General features: G+C 39.4%; 2 protein-coding genes across 3 annotated transcripts in view; both read left to right on the plus strand.

Moving 5' to 3' along the window:
* Positions 1 to 6761, plus strand: part of LOC142994129 (beta-galactosidase-1-like protein 2) — a 9827-nt gene extending 3066 nt beyond the window's left edge. For both annotated transcript variants that reach the window (XM_076144811.1, XM_076144819.1), the window contains exons 5-20: positions 8 to 103; positions 179 to 287; positions 411 to 503; positions 664 to 745; positions 975 to 1039; positions 1968 to 2052; positions 2196 to 2333; positions 2457 to 2537; positions 2666 to 2772; positions 3111 to 3257; positions 3447 to 3518; positions 4737 to 4815; positions 5213 to 5300; positions 5496 to 5607; positions 5974 to 6090; positions 6214 to 6761. In XM_076144811.1, coding sequence (XP_076000926.1) covers positions 8 to 103; positions 179 to 287; positions 411 to 503; positions 664 to 745; positions 975 to 1039; positions 1968 to 2052; positions 2196 to 2333; positions 2457 to 2537; positions 2666 to 2772; positions 3111 to 3257; positions 3447 to 3518; positions 4737 to 4815; positions 5213 to 5300; positions 5496 to 5607; positions 5974 to 6090; positions 6214 to 6324 — 1582 coding nt within the window. In that variant the 3' untranslated portion in view covers positions 6325 to 6761. The remainder of the gene's footprint in view (positions 1 to 7; positions 104 to 178; positions 288 to 410; positions 504 to 663; positions 746 to 974; positions 1040 to 1967; positions 2053 to 2195; positions 2334 to 2456; positions 2538 to 2665; positions 2773 to 3110; positions 3258 to 3446; positions 3519 to 4736; positions 4816 to 5212; positions 5301 to 5495; positions 5608 to 5973; positions 6091 to 6213) is intronic.
* A 507-nt stretch (positions 6762 to 7268) lies between these two features.
* On the plus strand, positions 7269 to 15674 carry ilvbl (ilvB (bacterial acetolactate synthase)-like). Its single transcript, XM_076144833.1, has 14 exons — positions 7269 to 7706; positions 8124 to 8325; positions 9483 to 9610; positions 9781 to 10031; positions 11107 to 11206; positions 11412 to 11509; positions 11723 to 11859; positions 12197 to 12331; positions 12545 to 12659; positions 12746 to 12915; positions 13180 to 13250; positions 13371 to 13442; positions 13987 to 14092; positions 14449 to 15674. The coding sequence occupies exons 1-14, from the start codon at positions 7602 to 7604 to the stop codon at positions 14625 to 14627; spliced, it is 1869 nt and encodes a 622-aa protein (XP_076000948.1). The 5' UTR covers positions 7269 to 7601; the 3' UTR covers positions 14628 to 15674.
* Positions 15675 to 17117: the final 1443 nt, after the last annotated feature.

Below are 17117 nucleotides of genomic sequence, written 5' to 3' on the forward strand. Positions count from 1 at the left end.
TTTACAGGGCCTATGTCAGTCTGGCAGCAGAGCTCGGTCTCTGGGTAATCTTGCGCCCTGGTCCATACATCTGTGCTGAATGGGACTTAGGAGGCTTGCCTAGGTAACACTATGTGCCGCATATTTTAAAATATTGCCATATATCAGCAGTATGGCACTATTGTCACTTTCATTTCAGTTGGTTGTTACAAGATGAAAACATGCAGCTGAGAACAACTTATCCTGGATTTGTTAATGCTGTCAACCTCTACTTTGACAAGCTTGTCTCTGTTATCAAACCTCTGATGGTAAGTCCAACTCAGCATTTTGCCTCAGCACTATGTCAGACATTTCCTGAAAGCATCAAAGAAAAAAATGTTTCATTAGCAGTGAAGTATGCTTGTTTCCCTTGCTTGTCTCTTTGTTTAAAGTTTGAAGAAAGAGGTCCAATCATTGCAGTACAAGTCGAGAATGAGTATGGATCAAACGCCAAAGATGAAAATTACATGGAATTTATAAAAAATGTAAGTTTCTATACTTCTACTTACTTAATAAATATTTATCCTGTGATGTGGTTGATGTTTACACGTAGGAATATAGATATTATTGATATATATTATATATATAACCCACCATCATCACCACACCCAGATCATCTTTTTCTCGTTCTTCTCTTTTCTGCAGTGTCTCCAGTCCAGAGGAATCAATGAGCTCTTGCTGACTTCAGACAACTGGGAGGGTTTGAGATGTGGAGGAGTGGAGGGAGGTAATGAACACACCAGCAGTGAAATACAGTTCTGAAACACCTCTGCATTAGTGGCTGATGCTATTGATAATTTTTTTTTTTTTGCAATCCTGAGAATATATTTTGCAATTCTCTAAATATTATATGTAAACATTGTCCACAAGGATATCATCTACATGAATCTGTTTATTTCTGCCAATTGTCCTGTGTGATATTTGTTTTTGTTAAGCCTAAATCTTGCTCATTTCAGTTCTAAAAACAGTCAACCTTCAGAGGCTTTCCTATGGAGCTATACAGTACTTAGCTGACATGCAGGTAAGTTGTGGAAACATCTGGTACTTTAATAGTTAAACTTGTCACAAGGTACATGGTAAATATTTAATTTATGTTCAATGTGGTGATTCAAATGCTGATATCCTGTTGTGAGTAGACAGAAAAAATTAAATAAACTAAAATTTTGTCGAATTCAGAGAATTTACAGACTTCAGTAAGATTCAGTTTTATACATTTTTTAGAGATTACTATAAGCGCTAACATATGATAATTGTGTATATGGTGATATGGGATTGAGCCCTTCATCAGTTAGGTTCAGCTATAATGAAAATGTCACATCGAAGAGAAGAATTTTACACATATACATATTCATATGCTGATTACTCCTGTTAAGGCCACACTCAGCAGTTTGGCTCACCACATGACCAGCAACATATGAAGAGAAGGCCATATCCGAGTGAATTGAGATGTTTTATTTACAAGCAATACCAACAATGTAACAGAGGCTATGAGAGTCTGGAGGTCTGGCCAACCACACCATGGGCCAGGACCCAGAGATCCTCTCCCTAAACTAACCAAACCAGCACTAAACTAATAAACAAAGCTGTAAACACAGACTACTATACCAGACCAAAGAAAAGGGAACAACATGCAACTGGAGCGCTGCTTAGTCGACAGGTGAAGGAGAGAGAGACTCCTACCTCAGTCCTCTATAGGCCATGGTGGCCAATCACATCACCTTCCTACCCCAGAGCACATGGAGAGATAAAAGAGGAGAACACAGAAGAGAAAAGGGGAAGTGCGTAACAACTGCCAATTGTAATCTATCTTCCAAGTCTAATACATCGACTTCTGCACCGTTGCTATAAAACACGCCACAGGAGTGCACTTTAAAACCTTGCTGTGGTGATTTAATGAGCCACTGATACTAATATATTAAATATAGGCATGTGGTCCATTTTGTCTGTAGCCCCAGAAACCTCTAATGGTGATGGAGTACTGGTCGGGGTGGTTTGACGTCTGGGGAGAGCATCACCATGTTTTCCACGCTGAGGGTATCACACACGCACACACTACTCATTCACTACTGCATACTGCAATTTTACCCACTTTCTCATAATCGTAGACAGCAGTTTGCGTTAATTATTCCTAAATCTAATGGTGTACTGCTGATAGTATCTATTGTCCACCCTGACAGACATGTTAGATGTGATCTCAGAGATCCTGGATCGAGGTGTCTCTATTAATCTGTACATGTTCCATGGTGGATCCAGCTTTGGCTTCATGAATGGTGCAACAGACTTTGGCACCTACAAACCTCAAGTTACTAGTTACGGTGGGTGGAAAGTAGTGACAATACATTTTATGCACTTTCAAATTCCATTCATATTCATATCATATCACATTCTACATGATTTGCTTTTGGAAATATGTTTTGAAGCCACTTCTTGTGTTGCAGATTATGACGCTCCATTATCTGAGGCTGGGGATTTCACCTCAAAATATCAGCTCTTGAGGAGTTTGTTCAGCCAATACCACTGTAAGGGCTTTTAAATCATCCCTGCTCGAGCCGTGATGAATCCATTGCAGAGATTATTAGGAATGTAAAGAGATACAGAGTCTGTAATTATTTAAATCACATAAAGCTCATATTTGCTCATGTTTCAGCGCAGCCTCTTCCTGTTATGCCCTCTGTGCGGGAGAGGACAGCATACCAGCCTGTTGTCATCCAGCAGCACCTGTCACTGTGGGACAGCCTGCAGTTCACTGACAAGGTACAGACAGCATCTGTGTGATACAGACATCAGACAGGACAATTTACCGTGTCTGCCTCTGCGCCTTCTCTTGTCTAGATGAGATCTTACAACACACTGCTTTTGTTCAGGACAAATGTCTACCAGCTAAGCTTTGGTCAAACATCATGATGGTGTCAATCTCTGATAAGCTACTTGTGACACGCTGTCATGAATGCGTACATATTTTGTCTGAGATATGTGTTTTATTCAGCCGGAATGGAAGCTTTTCATCGCCCAAAACTCCTGCTATTTAGCTATACAGCCATAGATTTCGTCTCATATTGCGACCTGACATGAATACATGACTGTTCATCCAGCCATATTCATCAGAGAGGCCAGTGAATATGGAGAAGCTCCCTGTCAACAACAACAACGGTCAGTCATACGGTTACACACTGTACGAGACCACCATCACCAGTGGAGGAACCCTCAACTCCAGGAACAACATCAGAGATCGGGCACTAGTGAGGACTCACAGACATTCTCTATGTTCATATTTATGTCATTGTTTATTATTCTTTCTCACAGAATTTGTATGTTGCAGAGGTTCAACGTGGTATAAGGTTATTTAACCCACTGAAAAGGCAGAGCTGTTGTTCTGTGTTCCAACTCTGTATAATCCAGTCATTGTGACTTTAACTAATGTCCTATAGGTTTTTGTGGACAAACAATGTGTTGGCAGTTTGGACTACAAAACACATGAGCTGGCACTCCCTGATGGAAAGGTACTGTCTTTATTTCAGTTATACGTATGTCCCCATACTTGACTTGACTTGACTTGACTTGACATACCTCTCTCCCTCCACCAACTATTTTAACAAAATATTAGAGATTCTACTCGATTTTATTCAAAGTTTGTGTTTGTCACAAACAAACTAGTGCACATATGTGATGATGGTATCATCCTTTGTCTTTGGAGTGACCTTTCATAAAAAACAGTATAGCATACTGAGGTGTCCCATTTTTATTGGGAGAATGAGTGGATCTTCAACACTGAAATCGGATTTGTAATTGAGGCTTGACTGGAAATGTTGATGGGTTTCTGACAATGAAATCACCCATACAGATCAACATTATTAATTAAATTGAAATGTCTAGATTTTACCTGCAAATAATAAAGAGTTGGAAAGACATTTCAGTGCAATGTTCTAAGTGAGAGAAGAGAGACAATAGTAAATCATTTGCAAACATGACCTAAAAATGCTTTTTTTTAAATGAAAAGAAATTATAATCAACAAAGAGGGATGTAAATGTTGTCAGATCTTACCTAAACATTGCAAACGTTTTCAGATTGTCCTCAAATTGTGCACTGGTGGCTGCTATTTAGGCCCAGTCCTCTGTGCTCGCCATCAGCCTCTTATGTATCGATCTACAAGGCTGTCTTTCCACTTGGATTCTATTGCAATTATCAGCCGAGCAGCTTGAGTCTAGCAGATTGGTTCATGGTCTGTCTTGACCATGTGCGAGGGCATTGATTGATTGTTGCGTCCAAGATTCTACAAACTGCTGACTGCGATGTGCCCATGTCATCAGAGTTACCAAGAAGCGTGCAGGTCATAACATTCATCTCTGCTATAATTGCATAGACTGTGAGTAACTATATGAAACTGTATTTGTCTCATATACCTCAAATGAGACATATTGCTATATGTCTCATTTGAGGTATATGAGACAAATATGTGACCCTTGCCTCTCTGGCCATAATACACCATCTGGTAGCAGCTCTTACCATGGCATTATGTTAGAATTAAGCTAAATGTATTTGTTAGGAGATTTTTTGTCAGGATTGTGATTAGGTTAGAAACATACGTGATTCTGAGCAGCAAGATGTTACACATATGGGTCCAAATTTGAATGATTACCATCACACAGAGTATTCAATTCAATTCTATGATAATGGAAACTTATTCAAGGTATTTATGTTTATGTGTTTAACACCAAAGGGACAAAGAAGGTTGAGTTTCCTTGTGGAAAACTGTGGAAGAGTGAATTATGGGAAAGCACTGGATGAGCAGCGTAAAGGTATTCTGATTTCTAATATAAGTGTCATGTGATGTGCCATACTTATTTATTTTCCAACAAATAAGTGATTTGACAATGTAAGACTGTTTTCTGTTTATTGCGTGTATATAAACTTTATCCATAACTTCAAGGTTTCCCACAGCTGAGCCAAACCGTCTCTAACATTTATTTAACTCTGCTTCAGGCAGCTGGAGGGTGACAGTTGAAACAGTGCAGATTAAGTTATTGGCCACACAGAAGTTTGTTCAAACACGAAAGACGATAATGTGACTGTGTAAACATTGTGACACTACATGCACCACCCATGAAATACCTGCATAAAACAGGGCTGTGAATACTGTTTGACCCATGTGATGATGTATCTGCACTGCATGTGTTTCTCTCATATTGTTCACAGGCATTGTGGGAGACCTTCTGTTAAACCATGTTCCTCTGAGAGGCTTTACCATATTCTGTGTAGACATGAAGCCTTCCTTCATTAAAAGGTAACATTAAAACTTTTTCATCCTATCATCATCTAACTAACAGTAAGCAGACTAGTAGCAATGGTTTCATAGACTTTCCTTCTGTAAGTTACAATACAGGTATATCAGTGTAGTGTGTTTTTACTTTGAGCTGCCAAATCCTCCCTCACCAGGAATGCAGCATGTGTTTCAAGGGTGTGTTCAATCTCACTTCAGATTAGGGTCGGGTCAGTGGAAGCCTGGCTGTGTGTGTCCCTCCCTCCCAGGGTTTTTCCAGGCCAGACTGGATGTGGCCGGCTCTCCTTCAGACACCTTCATCAGACTCCCTGTGAGTACAGGACGGTCAATTAATTCACACCAAACTGCATCTACAATTTTGTGTAGATAAACTAAACAGAGTGGGAGGTTTGAGATATTGTTGCACATATTAATGTAACAATTCATTGCTTTTCAAAGCACTTAAAATCTTTAATACAGTGACCATTTTTATAGCCCAGTGGCATGCTTTATCGGCATATCTAAATTAAATTCAACCATCAATAATGTTGTTCATTACAGCTCTGCTTTTCCAGCAGTTCCGAGTCAGAATGTCTGCTTAGACAAATGTCTCATGCATTAACCCAGTTTATTAAAAGATACTTTCCACAGTGTCAGCTTATTGATCGCAGTAAATCAGTGCATCATCTATCCACAGGGCTGGGGTAAAGGAGTCGTTTTTGTGAACGGGCAGAACTTGGGGCGCCACTGGTTCATTGGCCCTCAGCTCTACCTGTATCTCCCGGGACCCTGGCTCAGGAGTGGGGAGAATCAGGTATGGTCCACTTGCTGAGTGTCTACATACTATTCAGCATTGGTTGAGGCTGTTCTCTGCTATTTTACCTTCTACTACTTGTTACAAACTAATAAATTGTTATTGTTCTATGCTGTCTTTCAGATTGTTATCTTTGAAGAACAACAAGCTGATAGCAAAATACAGTTTGCAGATAATCCAGATCATGGGAGGACAATTGATGTTTACAAACTTCCTTTCTGCACGATTCTGTGAAAATACACACATACACCAAAGACATCTTTTACACTGACAATGATAATCACAAAGTTAATCAATTAATTTACTCACAATCACATTTAAAAATAGTATTATAGAGCAGTGGTGTCTTGGTGGTATTAGTTTATCCGTGCTTCTGTTTTCATTTGCTGTATGATGTCATACATAAAATTACTGAAACCGAAAATCACTGATTGGTATTGTTTGGTTGTTTCTCTGTGAACATGCTCACATTACTATGCACGCTTGAAGCGATGACAGGGGGACACGCCCCCCGAGCTTCTTATTGGAGCGATAATCCGTCGTCCATGGAGCCGACGCCTTCCTATTCACAAAGGACACTTACGCCACAAACAAAAGGTCATCAAGTCAACAGAAACGACGTATTAAGAGGAAGTTGGAATGATTTTGCCTTCACAATAAAACAAACACGTTGCGACACAAAGTATAGAGTTTATCATTTGTATTATTTATTTACGACATAATGCCTTTGAATATTTAGAGAGCAAAATCTCCATTTCGACACAGACAAAAGTAAAGGGTTGATTAAGCGTCATTATGTAAAATACAAAAATATTTCATGAAATCACAGATTGTTTATTGGAAGCTAACATACACTTTTTAAAAGGGTTAGGGTCTTCACATGACACAGTTAGAATTTAGGCAATCATGAGAATCATTTGAGTTCATGAAGAAAATTTGTGGATGTACTCATCACCAACCAACTATCTTCATGGAGTTGACTCTTGAGGGGACAGGGGTCGTGCTAACAATCTTTTTCCGACGAAACTCATTTGATAGACTTTGAGGCAATGACACACATCTCATATATTTCAACAGGGGGCGCCTCAAGTGCCACTGGTGGTAGAAAGTGTTTTAAGCAATAACAAGGATTTATTGTGAAAATACATACCGGAAACGTTACTGGGGGTTGGCTACTTGACAGCACAGTGAACGTCTCTAACCCTGCGGGTGCAAACAGCACGAAAAAGAGCAGCTATTGAGAAGGTGCAGGTTATCATATAAGTTGAGGAAGAGTCGAACCTGCTCTTCAACCTTTCTACAGTAACTTTGCGATAGTTATTTTGTTCAGTAAATAGCCTCGCTAGTAAAAAAGAGACTTTTGATATGAACATATAACAGAAGTTTAGTAGCAGCTTTAGCTTAGCCTGAATCACTGTTGAACAGAGCGAGTTACACCACCGTTCTGTGTCAAATTACACTTTTAGTAAAATTGAGTTTTTACCCGAGCAACGTTTCTTCTATGTCCGGAGATGGAGCCGTGTGGAGCCATTTGCATCGCTCTCGGATGCTCCGTGGGCTTTGCTTTCGTGTTTGCAGCTTATAAACTTGGTTTACTCTATCAGCTGTTACACAAGGTAGGTTTGGTTTTGTCAAGTATGATCAAATTAACCTGTATGCGTTTCTGCACGTACTTTCGATCCGTATTCATTCCATAAACATTCTTATACAATTGTTATTTATTCTGTCACTCGTAACCACCTGTATTCTGTCATAGGTAAGCAGAGCTCCCTCCATGTAACTAGAGAGCAAGTAGACTTTGATCCGCCTTGTGGTTTTCTAGCGCAAAGGCTACAGGCTATCGCTAAACACTGGCTGTTAGTGGTTTTGCAAGGCCACAGGATAATAGGTGGTCAATGTGAAACTTCCAGGGCTGTTAGTGTGACATTTGACCTGCAGCAGGGCCCCTTACCGTCCTTCTTAGATTACAGCAATGTTTACGACAGTGAGGTATCAGCTCATCTCTGAATAATCTGTTCTCTGATTGCCTTTAGACTGAGACTCAGAGCCCTCGACATGGTGGAGAGAGTGTGGCAGAGGTCCTCCGTGCCCATGGGGTCAAGTACGTTTTCACCCTTGTTGGTGGACACATCTCCCCTATCCTGGTGGCTTGCGAGAAGTTGGGCATCCGCATTGTGGACACCAGACACGAGGCCACAGCCGTCTTCGCTGCTGATGCTGTGGCAAGACTCTCAGGTGCAGTTACTTCATAGGGATGGAAACTTCTTAATGTGCGTTCACATTGCATCTCAACTCCACAGGATACAGCATGTTATACATTCATTCAACATAAAATACAGAGAGTAATTTAACATGTTAATATAACATGTCATTAGTTAGGTCATCATACATACACTGTGTATACAATGCATCTGTGCGTATATGTTATAATGTATCTATAAATATATTTACAGAGGTCATTACTGAACAGTATTGAAACGAGTACCTGATTGATTCAAGTCAAGCCAAGTCAATTTTGTTTGTATATCCGATATCACATACAATGGCCCACAACATCAGGAACATTCATGACCCAGGCCAAAGCTCTGTAGGAAGATGAGGTGAAAAAGAAAGAAAATCTTAATCATAAGGAAAAACGAAGAAACCACGAATGGCTGGTTGTGCAATAGGAACTTCCAGAGGGATTATACAAAGGTACAAAAAAAAAAACGTGAGGCAGTACACACAAAAACTCATGCTTTAGGAAATGGCATGCAAGACAGGGACGAGGGAGAGAGAGAGGGAGGTAAAGAGAATGATAAAGTACAATACAGTGCAGTCCTATCATTGAGAGTCTTTCTGCTGGGGCAACAGTTCCTGCAGGTAGTTTTGGGAGCAGTCCAGGTATGCAGGTAAGCTGATGACACAGAGGTCATTTACAGAGATCATTACTGTACAGTATTGAAACAAGTACCTGACTGAGCCCCAGAAAACAACTATTCTTAACAATCTGTCATTATTTCATCAAAATGTCAAAATCTTCTGTTTATAAGTTTCTCAGAGATAATAACTAGCTGCTTTTCTCCAATTCTTCTAATTGTAAATTGAGTCCCTTTGAGTGTCAGTTTTCTGTGAGGTAGTGATGGGCTTATTTTCCCAAGATTGGAAAAAGAAATAGAATGAATACATTAATTCATTTCATACATACATTAATCAATAAGGAAAGTCGAGTCGAGTGGTTGTCATGTAAAGATGTACCACACTTGAGAAATATGTGTGTAACATAAGGATAATAGGAAATGGATGAGCATTACTTAAACAAAGTTGTCTTATGTTGTTTGTCTAATGAGTATTTGAATTGCGTCAGTCACCTTTTTTTTTGTTCATGATCATTATCACAATTCTGTCTCCAGGCACTGTTGGTGTAGCAGCAGTGACTGCTGGCCCAGGCCTCACTAACACAGTGACAGCAGTGAAGAATGCTCAAATGGCCGAGTCTCCATTGCTGCTTATGGGAGGAGCTGCTGGTACTCTTCTGCAGGTTGGACAGGCTATTCAAATGTGGATACAAATACTGTGTGAAAGTCCAATCAAAGAACAAAGTAGTATTTGGTTTGGTGCAGCAGCTGTTGCTGGTTCTTGCTGTAGTACACATATAGAAGTATCTTAACCACGTGCCTCACGTCTTCATGAATCATGTTTTTTGTACAGGGCAGAGGAGCGCTGCAAGACATTGACCAGATGTCTCTCTTCAAGCCACTATGCAAGTTCTGTGCCTCCATCAGGACTGTGAGGGAGATCGTCCCCACAGTCAGGAAGGCCCTGGCCATCGCCCAGTCTGGAACACCAGGACCCGTTTTCATAGAGTTCCCCATTGACACCCTCTACCCCTTCCACTTGGTATCCAAAGAGTTCGGGGTGAAAAACCCTCCCAAAGGCCTGATGGGAAAAATTGTCACATGGTAAGTCATCAGACGGTTATTTAAAATGCATCTATATATTTATTAATGAATAAAGGCTGATTTGGGCTAAAAGCCACCAGTTGACACGAGGCAAACATAAACACGCGCTAGTGTGATGAGGACATTCCTGCTATGATACTACACTAAGATGTTGTGGAGCCGTGGTGTGAATCACATGTCTTCCCTCGTCTGTCTCCTCACAATTCCTGTCGCTCTCTTCTTAAATTAATCAATTAATCAATACATCAAACTTCATTTGTATAGCACTTCAAAATGCAATCAAAATGTAACACAAAGTACTTCAAACAATAAAACAATCCCCCATCCACACACAACCCAATATATGACTTTGCAATTAATAAAACCCCTAACACAGGAACTCAATGAAACACGAACTGAGGAGACACTTTTTTAAATCTCATAATAATTTAAAATGAAGAAACACTGTAGGCAGGGTTAGGAATAAATAAAAACTCTAAATAGAAAATAAGGGAATAACACAAAAATGAGAATCTAAACAGTGAATATAAAGTAAATGAAAGCTTAAATAAGATACTGAATGGGGGAGGAAATGTGTTGAAACTAGACCAAGATACCAAGGACTAAACTACATAGATATATAGACAAATAAATAAATAAATATAACTCAATTAAAAGCCAGACTAGAGGTAGATCTTGATTTTGTGTTTGACTGCTTCAGCTTCCTCTTTATTCGTTTCTCATTTATCGACAACTTCCTTTCCGCTTTTAGTGGGGCCACTGTGTCAAAGGTTGACCTTAGTTTACTGTTGAAACTATCTATACTTAAATCACAAGAGGAGGGTAAAAAGTCTGCAGGAGTGTTACGCAGGAGATCAATAAAATTTGCAGCCACTTTATCAGTAAGACAGCTCTTCCTGACGGTGAGTTCTGGAATATAACATTGTAAAAAAAAACAACTGACAGTAAAAACAACAAAGCAAAGGAGTCTGATTGATTGTCCTCGTGCACGTTAAAAAACACCTCAAATAATAATTATATGATGACTGATGTGGATAATTGGGACTATTCCTTAAAGATCTTATTTTAATGTAAGGTACCTCCAAAACCACTTGCTGAATCTATTTGCTGGTGCCTGGGAAACCCGAGATGTGTCTCCACTTCCTGTTGACATTCCACAAGCAACAGATGATGAGGTAAGACTACATGTTGTCTTATAGAATGACTACTTCATATAAAACATAATTGTAAACCTCTTAAAACGCTCGATCACAACATATCTGTAGATTCACCATAGCTAAAGGCTAAAAAATGTAACACAAAGTGAACGTTTCAAACTATTCTGGCGAAACCAGAAATGTTTAATTAGTGCTCTGTTCCTTTTCTTTAATACAAAATAAGGTACAAAAATGCATCGAGCTAGTGAGCCGAGCCAAGAAACCTGTGATCCTGATGGGCAGCCAAGCAACACTACCACCAACACCTGTGGATGATATCAGGTGAAGTACAGTACATACGATCACCACCTCCTGTTTTACTTTTCCCACCTACTGTCTAACTGTGACAAAATGCATAAAAGTCCTCCATAGGCTTCAGATGCATTCACCACCCTTTAACAGTTTCTCCCTTCACACGTCGCTTACGCTCTTGCAAACTCATATTCCCCAAGACTCTCAGATGTAATGGGCTCTCATCATTTGCTTGCCTTATAGAGAGGCTTTAGAGGACCTGGGCATCCCGTGTTTCCTCGGCGGTATGTGCCGTGGCATGCTGGGTAAAGACAGTCCCATCCACATCCGACAGAACCGACGAGATGCTCTGAAGGACGCCGACTTGGTGCTGCTGGCAGGTCCAGTATACAGGATTATAATCTCACTGGGGGGTTGGGCTGCTGTTCCATAATGAGGAAAACTGCTAAAAGTCATTCTGATATCACTACTTGAGCCAACAGTAATAACAATAACAAAGCCTTTCAGCATCTAGTCAGTGATTTCACACATCATTTATTTTTATTATATTTCATGCATCAACCCCTGTTCCTGATTTAATGGAGCCTTAACCAATTCTATGAAACAAATAGGTTAACGTTTAAATGATGATAGCTTTAAAATGATTTCAATTGTTAAAGAATATCAGATAATGCAGTACTCCTCTTACCATGTCTGTGTTGTGTATTGTGTTTACAGGCACTGTGTGTGACTTCCGGTTGAGCTACGGCAGAGTTCTGAACCGACGCAGCAAAATCATCGCTGTCAACAGGGACAAAACCCAGCTGCTGAAAAATTCTGATATGTTCTGGAAACCGACTGTAGCTATTCAGGGTATGTTTATGACCTGCTATCATGATGACACGGCATTGGATTTTCTCTCACAGGCTGGGATTTCTTCATTGAACTCACAAAAACATACATATAACCTTTTGAGGCACATAGAAATATTTGCCGCGCTTGTTGTTTTAGTATTGTGGCTTGTATTTGCCTATTTTTCTATCTACTGGTTTTAAGTCTAAAATGTAAAATGTTGTGCTATTTCAGGTGATGCTGGTTCATTCTTAGTACGTCTTTCCAAAGGCCTCAAGGGCCATCGGTGTCCAGAGGAGTGGCCTCAGAGCCTGAAGGCAGGAGATACGACCAAAGAAAATGCAAACAGGTAAACACAGATGCGGTGATGACATTTGTGAAACCATCAGTGCACCAAAAAGAAAGCATATAATGTTCCCTTAATTTCCACCTTAGGGCAAAAGCTGATGAGAAAACAGACCGTCACTTAAATCCACTGAAAGTCCTCCACCGTGTAGATGAGCTGATGGCAGAGGACAGCATCATTGTCGCTGATGGGGGAGATTTTGTGGGCAGTGCTGCTTACATAATGAGGCCAAGAGGACCTCTTCGCTGGCTGGATCCAGGTTAGATCAAGTAGTCCAATAAACACTTTTTATGAAGAGTTTACTGTAGTGACCACTTTGGGGCTTAAAAAGTAAAAACGGCTTCAAATAAAATAGATGGATGATAAAATATGTTATTATTTGCTTCGGCTACCAGATGGTGAGCTACAGCAGCACACAGAGCACAACTAAAAGTTATACTGTTACTTTAATAAAACATCAGTTGATTTAGATGTTCAATATAACAATCTTACTCTGATGGTTTTATTGTTTTTGTACTTGCAGGTGCTTTTGGGACACTGGGAGTTGGAGGAGGTTTTGCTTTGGGGGCAAAGCTGTGCCGGCCTGATTCGGAGGTACAGTACTGATATATATACTTCTACGTTCATACTTCAGTATGAACACAAGTGTCAGTTCAGCGCCTCCTTTATTTCAATGGAATTTTTCATTTCCTTTCTTTGTCACTGGTCCCTCAGGTATGGATAATCTATGGTGACGGCTCCTTAGGTTACAGCGTCGCAGAGTTTGACACTTTCACCAGACATAAGGTAAAATACCAACACAATGTTCAGTTTTATCCACAAACCATCATAGAACAATAAATACTATAAGGAACACAACGGACTACAAGGTTCAAATACATATATCTCACAGACACTTTTTGCTAGATAAACCTGTACAATAAAACATTCCTACTTTCATTTGTGAAACATAGAGTATTGTTCCGTTTTTGTGACGGTAGGATGTTGATTCAACTCTGATCATTTTTGAGGCTTTAATTGTGATCTCTATTGGACTGCACCATGTAATGTCAATGTGCAGTAGATCAACACTGCACTTGTCTGCAGGAAACATTAATACAAAATAACACCTCAATATTTCGAATTATATGCATGGATTTATTGTATTTAATGTATAGTTTCAGAAGAAGTGGTCAAATCAAATGTTTCATAAATAAATGCTGTTTGTATTTATAATGCATATATTATGCATAACCCTTATTATCAGTTGTAATACCTAAACAGTTCTGCATGCAACGACATGATTCATATTTCTCTTGGTCTTTTCTGCTGATGCTGTTTTGCTCTCCAGACACCAGTCATAGCTGTTGTGGGTAACGATGCCTGCTGGAGTCAGATCTCCAGAGAGCAGGTTCCCATCCTGGGAAGCAACGTGGCCTGCGGACTTGCATTTACAGGTACATGTGTACATGTTTTATAGCTGCTGTGATTTCTTGTTTGCTCCAGAGCAGTTGTTCCTCTGTTTTTATGACTACTGGATGGATTACATACGTCAAGAGTGCTGATTTGGCCCCAACCCTAAGTATAGTATATTAATATGCAGTTGCCTGCCGCGATACCACAACAAACCACTGGGGGTCAACAGATCTCTGAATGAGAAACATTATATTGGCTTCATGAAGCCTCTTAGATGTTTTTATGCATGATTGTTACGGTTTCAATTACACACTCTGTACATAATTTGTGTGTAACATATTTGATGTATAGTCGTGCACTAATAGAGCAATTATTTTTTGTCCTCTTTTTTTTGCAGACTATCATATAGTTGCTGATGGTTACGGAGGTAAAGGCTACCTAATAGGGCGTGAGGATGAGGACAGACTGAGTGACATGATCAGGCAGGCACAGAAGGAGAGCCAGGAGGGCAAGGCCACACTTCTCAATGTCCTCATCGGGAAGACCAACTTCAGAGAGGGCTCCATCTCTGTATAGAGCAGGACATGGCTGTGCCCTTACTCACTTAAGCATTGTGTTCTTTCACTTTCCTTTGGCTTCCTTATCACAATTTTACTGTCAGGTTCTATGAAGGGGGGGAGGATTGGACGCTGTTTGAGCTCATTCCTTTGCTAATCCGGTGTCCACTCAAAGCCATATTTCAATTTGGTAGGAGTTTTTACTTGCATAAACTCGCATTTGTCTCCCATAAGAGTACATACACAGCCATGTGGTATTTGTTGTATGTCACTTGCTTTTATCATATCACACTATTTAAAAAAAAAATCCTACCAATAAGCTGTGCAAACATGCACATTACAGAGCCATGACTCAGAAATTACAACAACAACAACAATAAAGCTTCTGCTAAGTTAAATATATCTTAAAATCTGCCAGCCTACAAACTAAAGCTTTTCGTGGTTTGCTATTTTAAAGCATAATTGCTGCATTTTAGAAGGGAAAATAAGTGTTTGGTGAAGGGGTTTGAATTCTTCAGGAACATTATGTTGATCTTTAATAACTTATAATCACTAAGGGCATTTTATGCAAGGGTGAGTGAAATCACTTACTTTACCAGTATGCCTTTTCTGCTGTTATGAAATGTACACAGAGCCTTCTACATGACATTTTCCAGCAGTTACATTCTTCACCAGTTTATCTTCTGGGAACAGACCATTTAATGAACAATATTAATCTAGAATGTCAAATTTTGATATTGCCTTGAATAGGTGACTGTACATTGATATGTATACATTTAAATGTGTTGATCTCAGTAATGTATTAGAATGTTATTTAAGACTAACCTGTATGCAGTAATGTGGGCTATGAATCCGAAAAAAATGTACGACTATACAAATATACTGTATATTGCACTATGATAAGTTATTTAATCAGCAGGAAACTCAATGAATCATGTCACTCCAGCTGTTTTTCTTTTTCCTGCTTTCGTTTGCTATTTTGAAGGAGTAGTTCAAAATTTGATCACTGAAAAATGTTCTTTTCAATGAAATCTCCAATAAATTCAGATCAAGAGAATCGGTGCTCCTCAGAGTGAAAAGGCCATTCATTGTTCGTAGTTTAAAGTGACTGATGTAGCTGATTAATGAACAATAATAATTCAATCTGCTCTTTTCTGAATCAACTCTACACGTGAGAAGTAAATCAGTGAACAATTGGAAGCACAAACACCTCTGACACAGATCTAACCTTTGCGCTAGCTATGAGACTGCAATTTTCAGTTTAAACAGTAGATGGCAGTATAGTGACGTGTATATGCGGTCTATGCTGACGTGTATTTTTAGCACTTAGTAATTATGGGGGTAAATAGATCCCGTCTGGAAAACTGTTCTCTTGGGTGTTTCCCTGACTAGAAAATCCAAATGTCTGCGTTTAGTATCACTTAGTGATAAGTTTGGCCTTTTAAGCACTGTTGTGAGTCTAGCTTTACTTATAATGGACAGATGATAATCGTGTTGTGTAATTATTGACACAGAGTTTAAGATTCCCAAACCCACAAGTGGTGTATGAGTCCAGATTTGGATCCCGGTCCGTCCCAGCAGAATCGGAGCAACATTTTTTTTATACGTGTCCTTCAGTTTGCGAAATGGTGTCAAATAGGTCTGTGCTGGAACATTCTGCTGTTCGGACCAGTTTGGCTGTTCACTGATTTCTGAATGGTGCTGCATAACAGAAACTAAGTGGCATACCACTGTCTCCAAAGGGCCGCACTTTACCTAACAGATGCACACATTGCAGGTTTAGCAGGCTGCAGTTTATGGAGGGCAACAAAATCGAATAGGTGAGGAGCACCAGTAACACTCAGTGACTGAACATGATATAAGTCATTCATTTTTATTTATGTATGTATGTATATGAATAATTTAATAATAATTACTGGGAGAAGAAATTGCGGCTAGTGGCATCTATTGTTTTTGATTGACTATCCGGATGTCATATATAAGCTGAGCTGCCTGCCACCAAACGTCCCTCGGAGTTTTAATTTTCAGTCTTTCTTTATATTACCTTATATGTATTTATTCATAGTCGTCACTCTTTGTTTAACGTTTTTAATCGGAAACCGTCTGACTTCTGCTGCGTTTCCTTATCCGGAATTCTTAATTTATTAATAATAACTGAAAAATGGATAACAAAACAAGGAATTTTTATAGACTATTAATATTGTTATTATTATCAACAACAATAACAGCAATAGTAATAAACACTGCCATCACCATTACTATTACTACTAATATTAATAATATAAATAATATCTTTCTGGCTCTAGCGGTAAATTGCACGTTTCAGATATCCAACCGAAAATGAATTTAGTGTGCAGAAAATGGTACAAACACGGGCTAACTTACTCTGAACAATGAACAAAAGCATGTAGTTAGCATGTTTTCTGTCGGAGCCTTTGTCTACTTCCCTGAACAATTTGAATGTAATTGCTGAAGCATGTAAATCTCTAGACCGTCTCCTTCCGTGACG

This window comes from Genypterus blacodes, unplaced genomic scaffold, assembly GCF_046128005.1.
Source record: "Genypterus blacodes isolate CSIRO-AG114 ecotype Tasmania unplaced genomic scaffold, CSIRO-AGI_Gbla_v1 ptg000003l_1, whole genome shotgun sequence".
Lineage (NCBI taxonomy): Eukaryota > Metazoa > Chordata > Actinopteri > Ophidiiformes > Ophidiidae > Genypterus > Genypterus blacodes.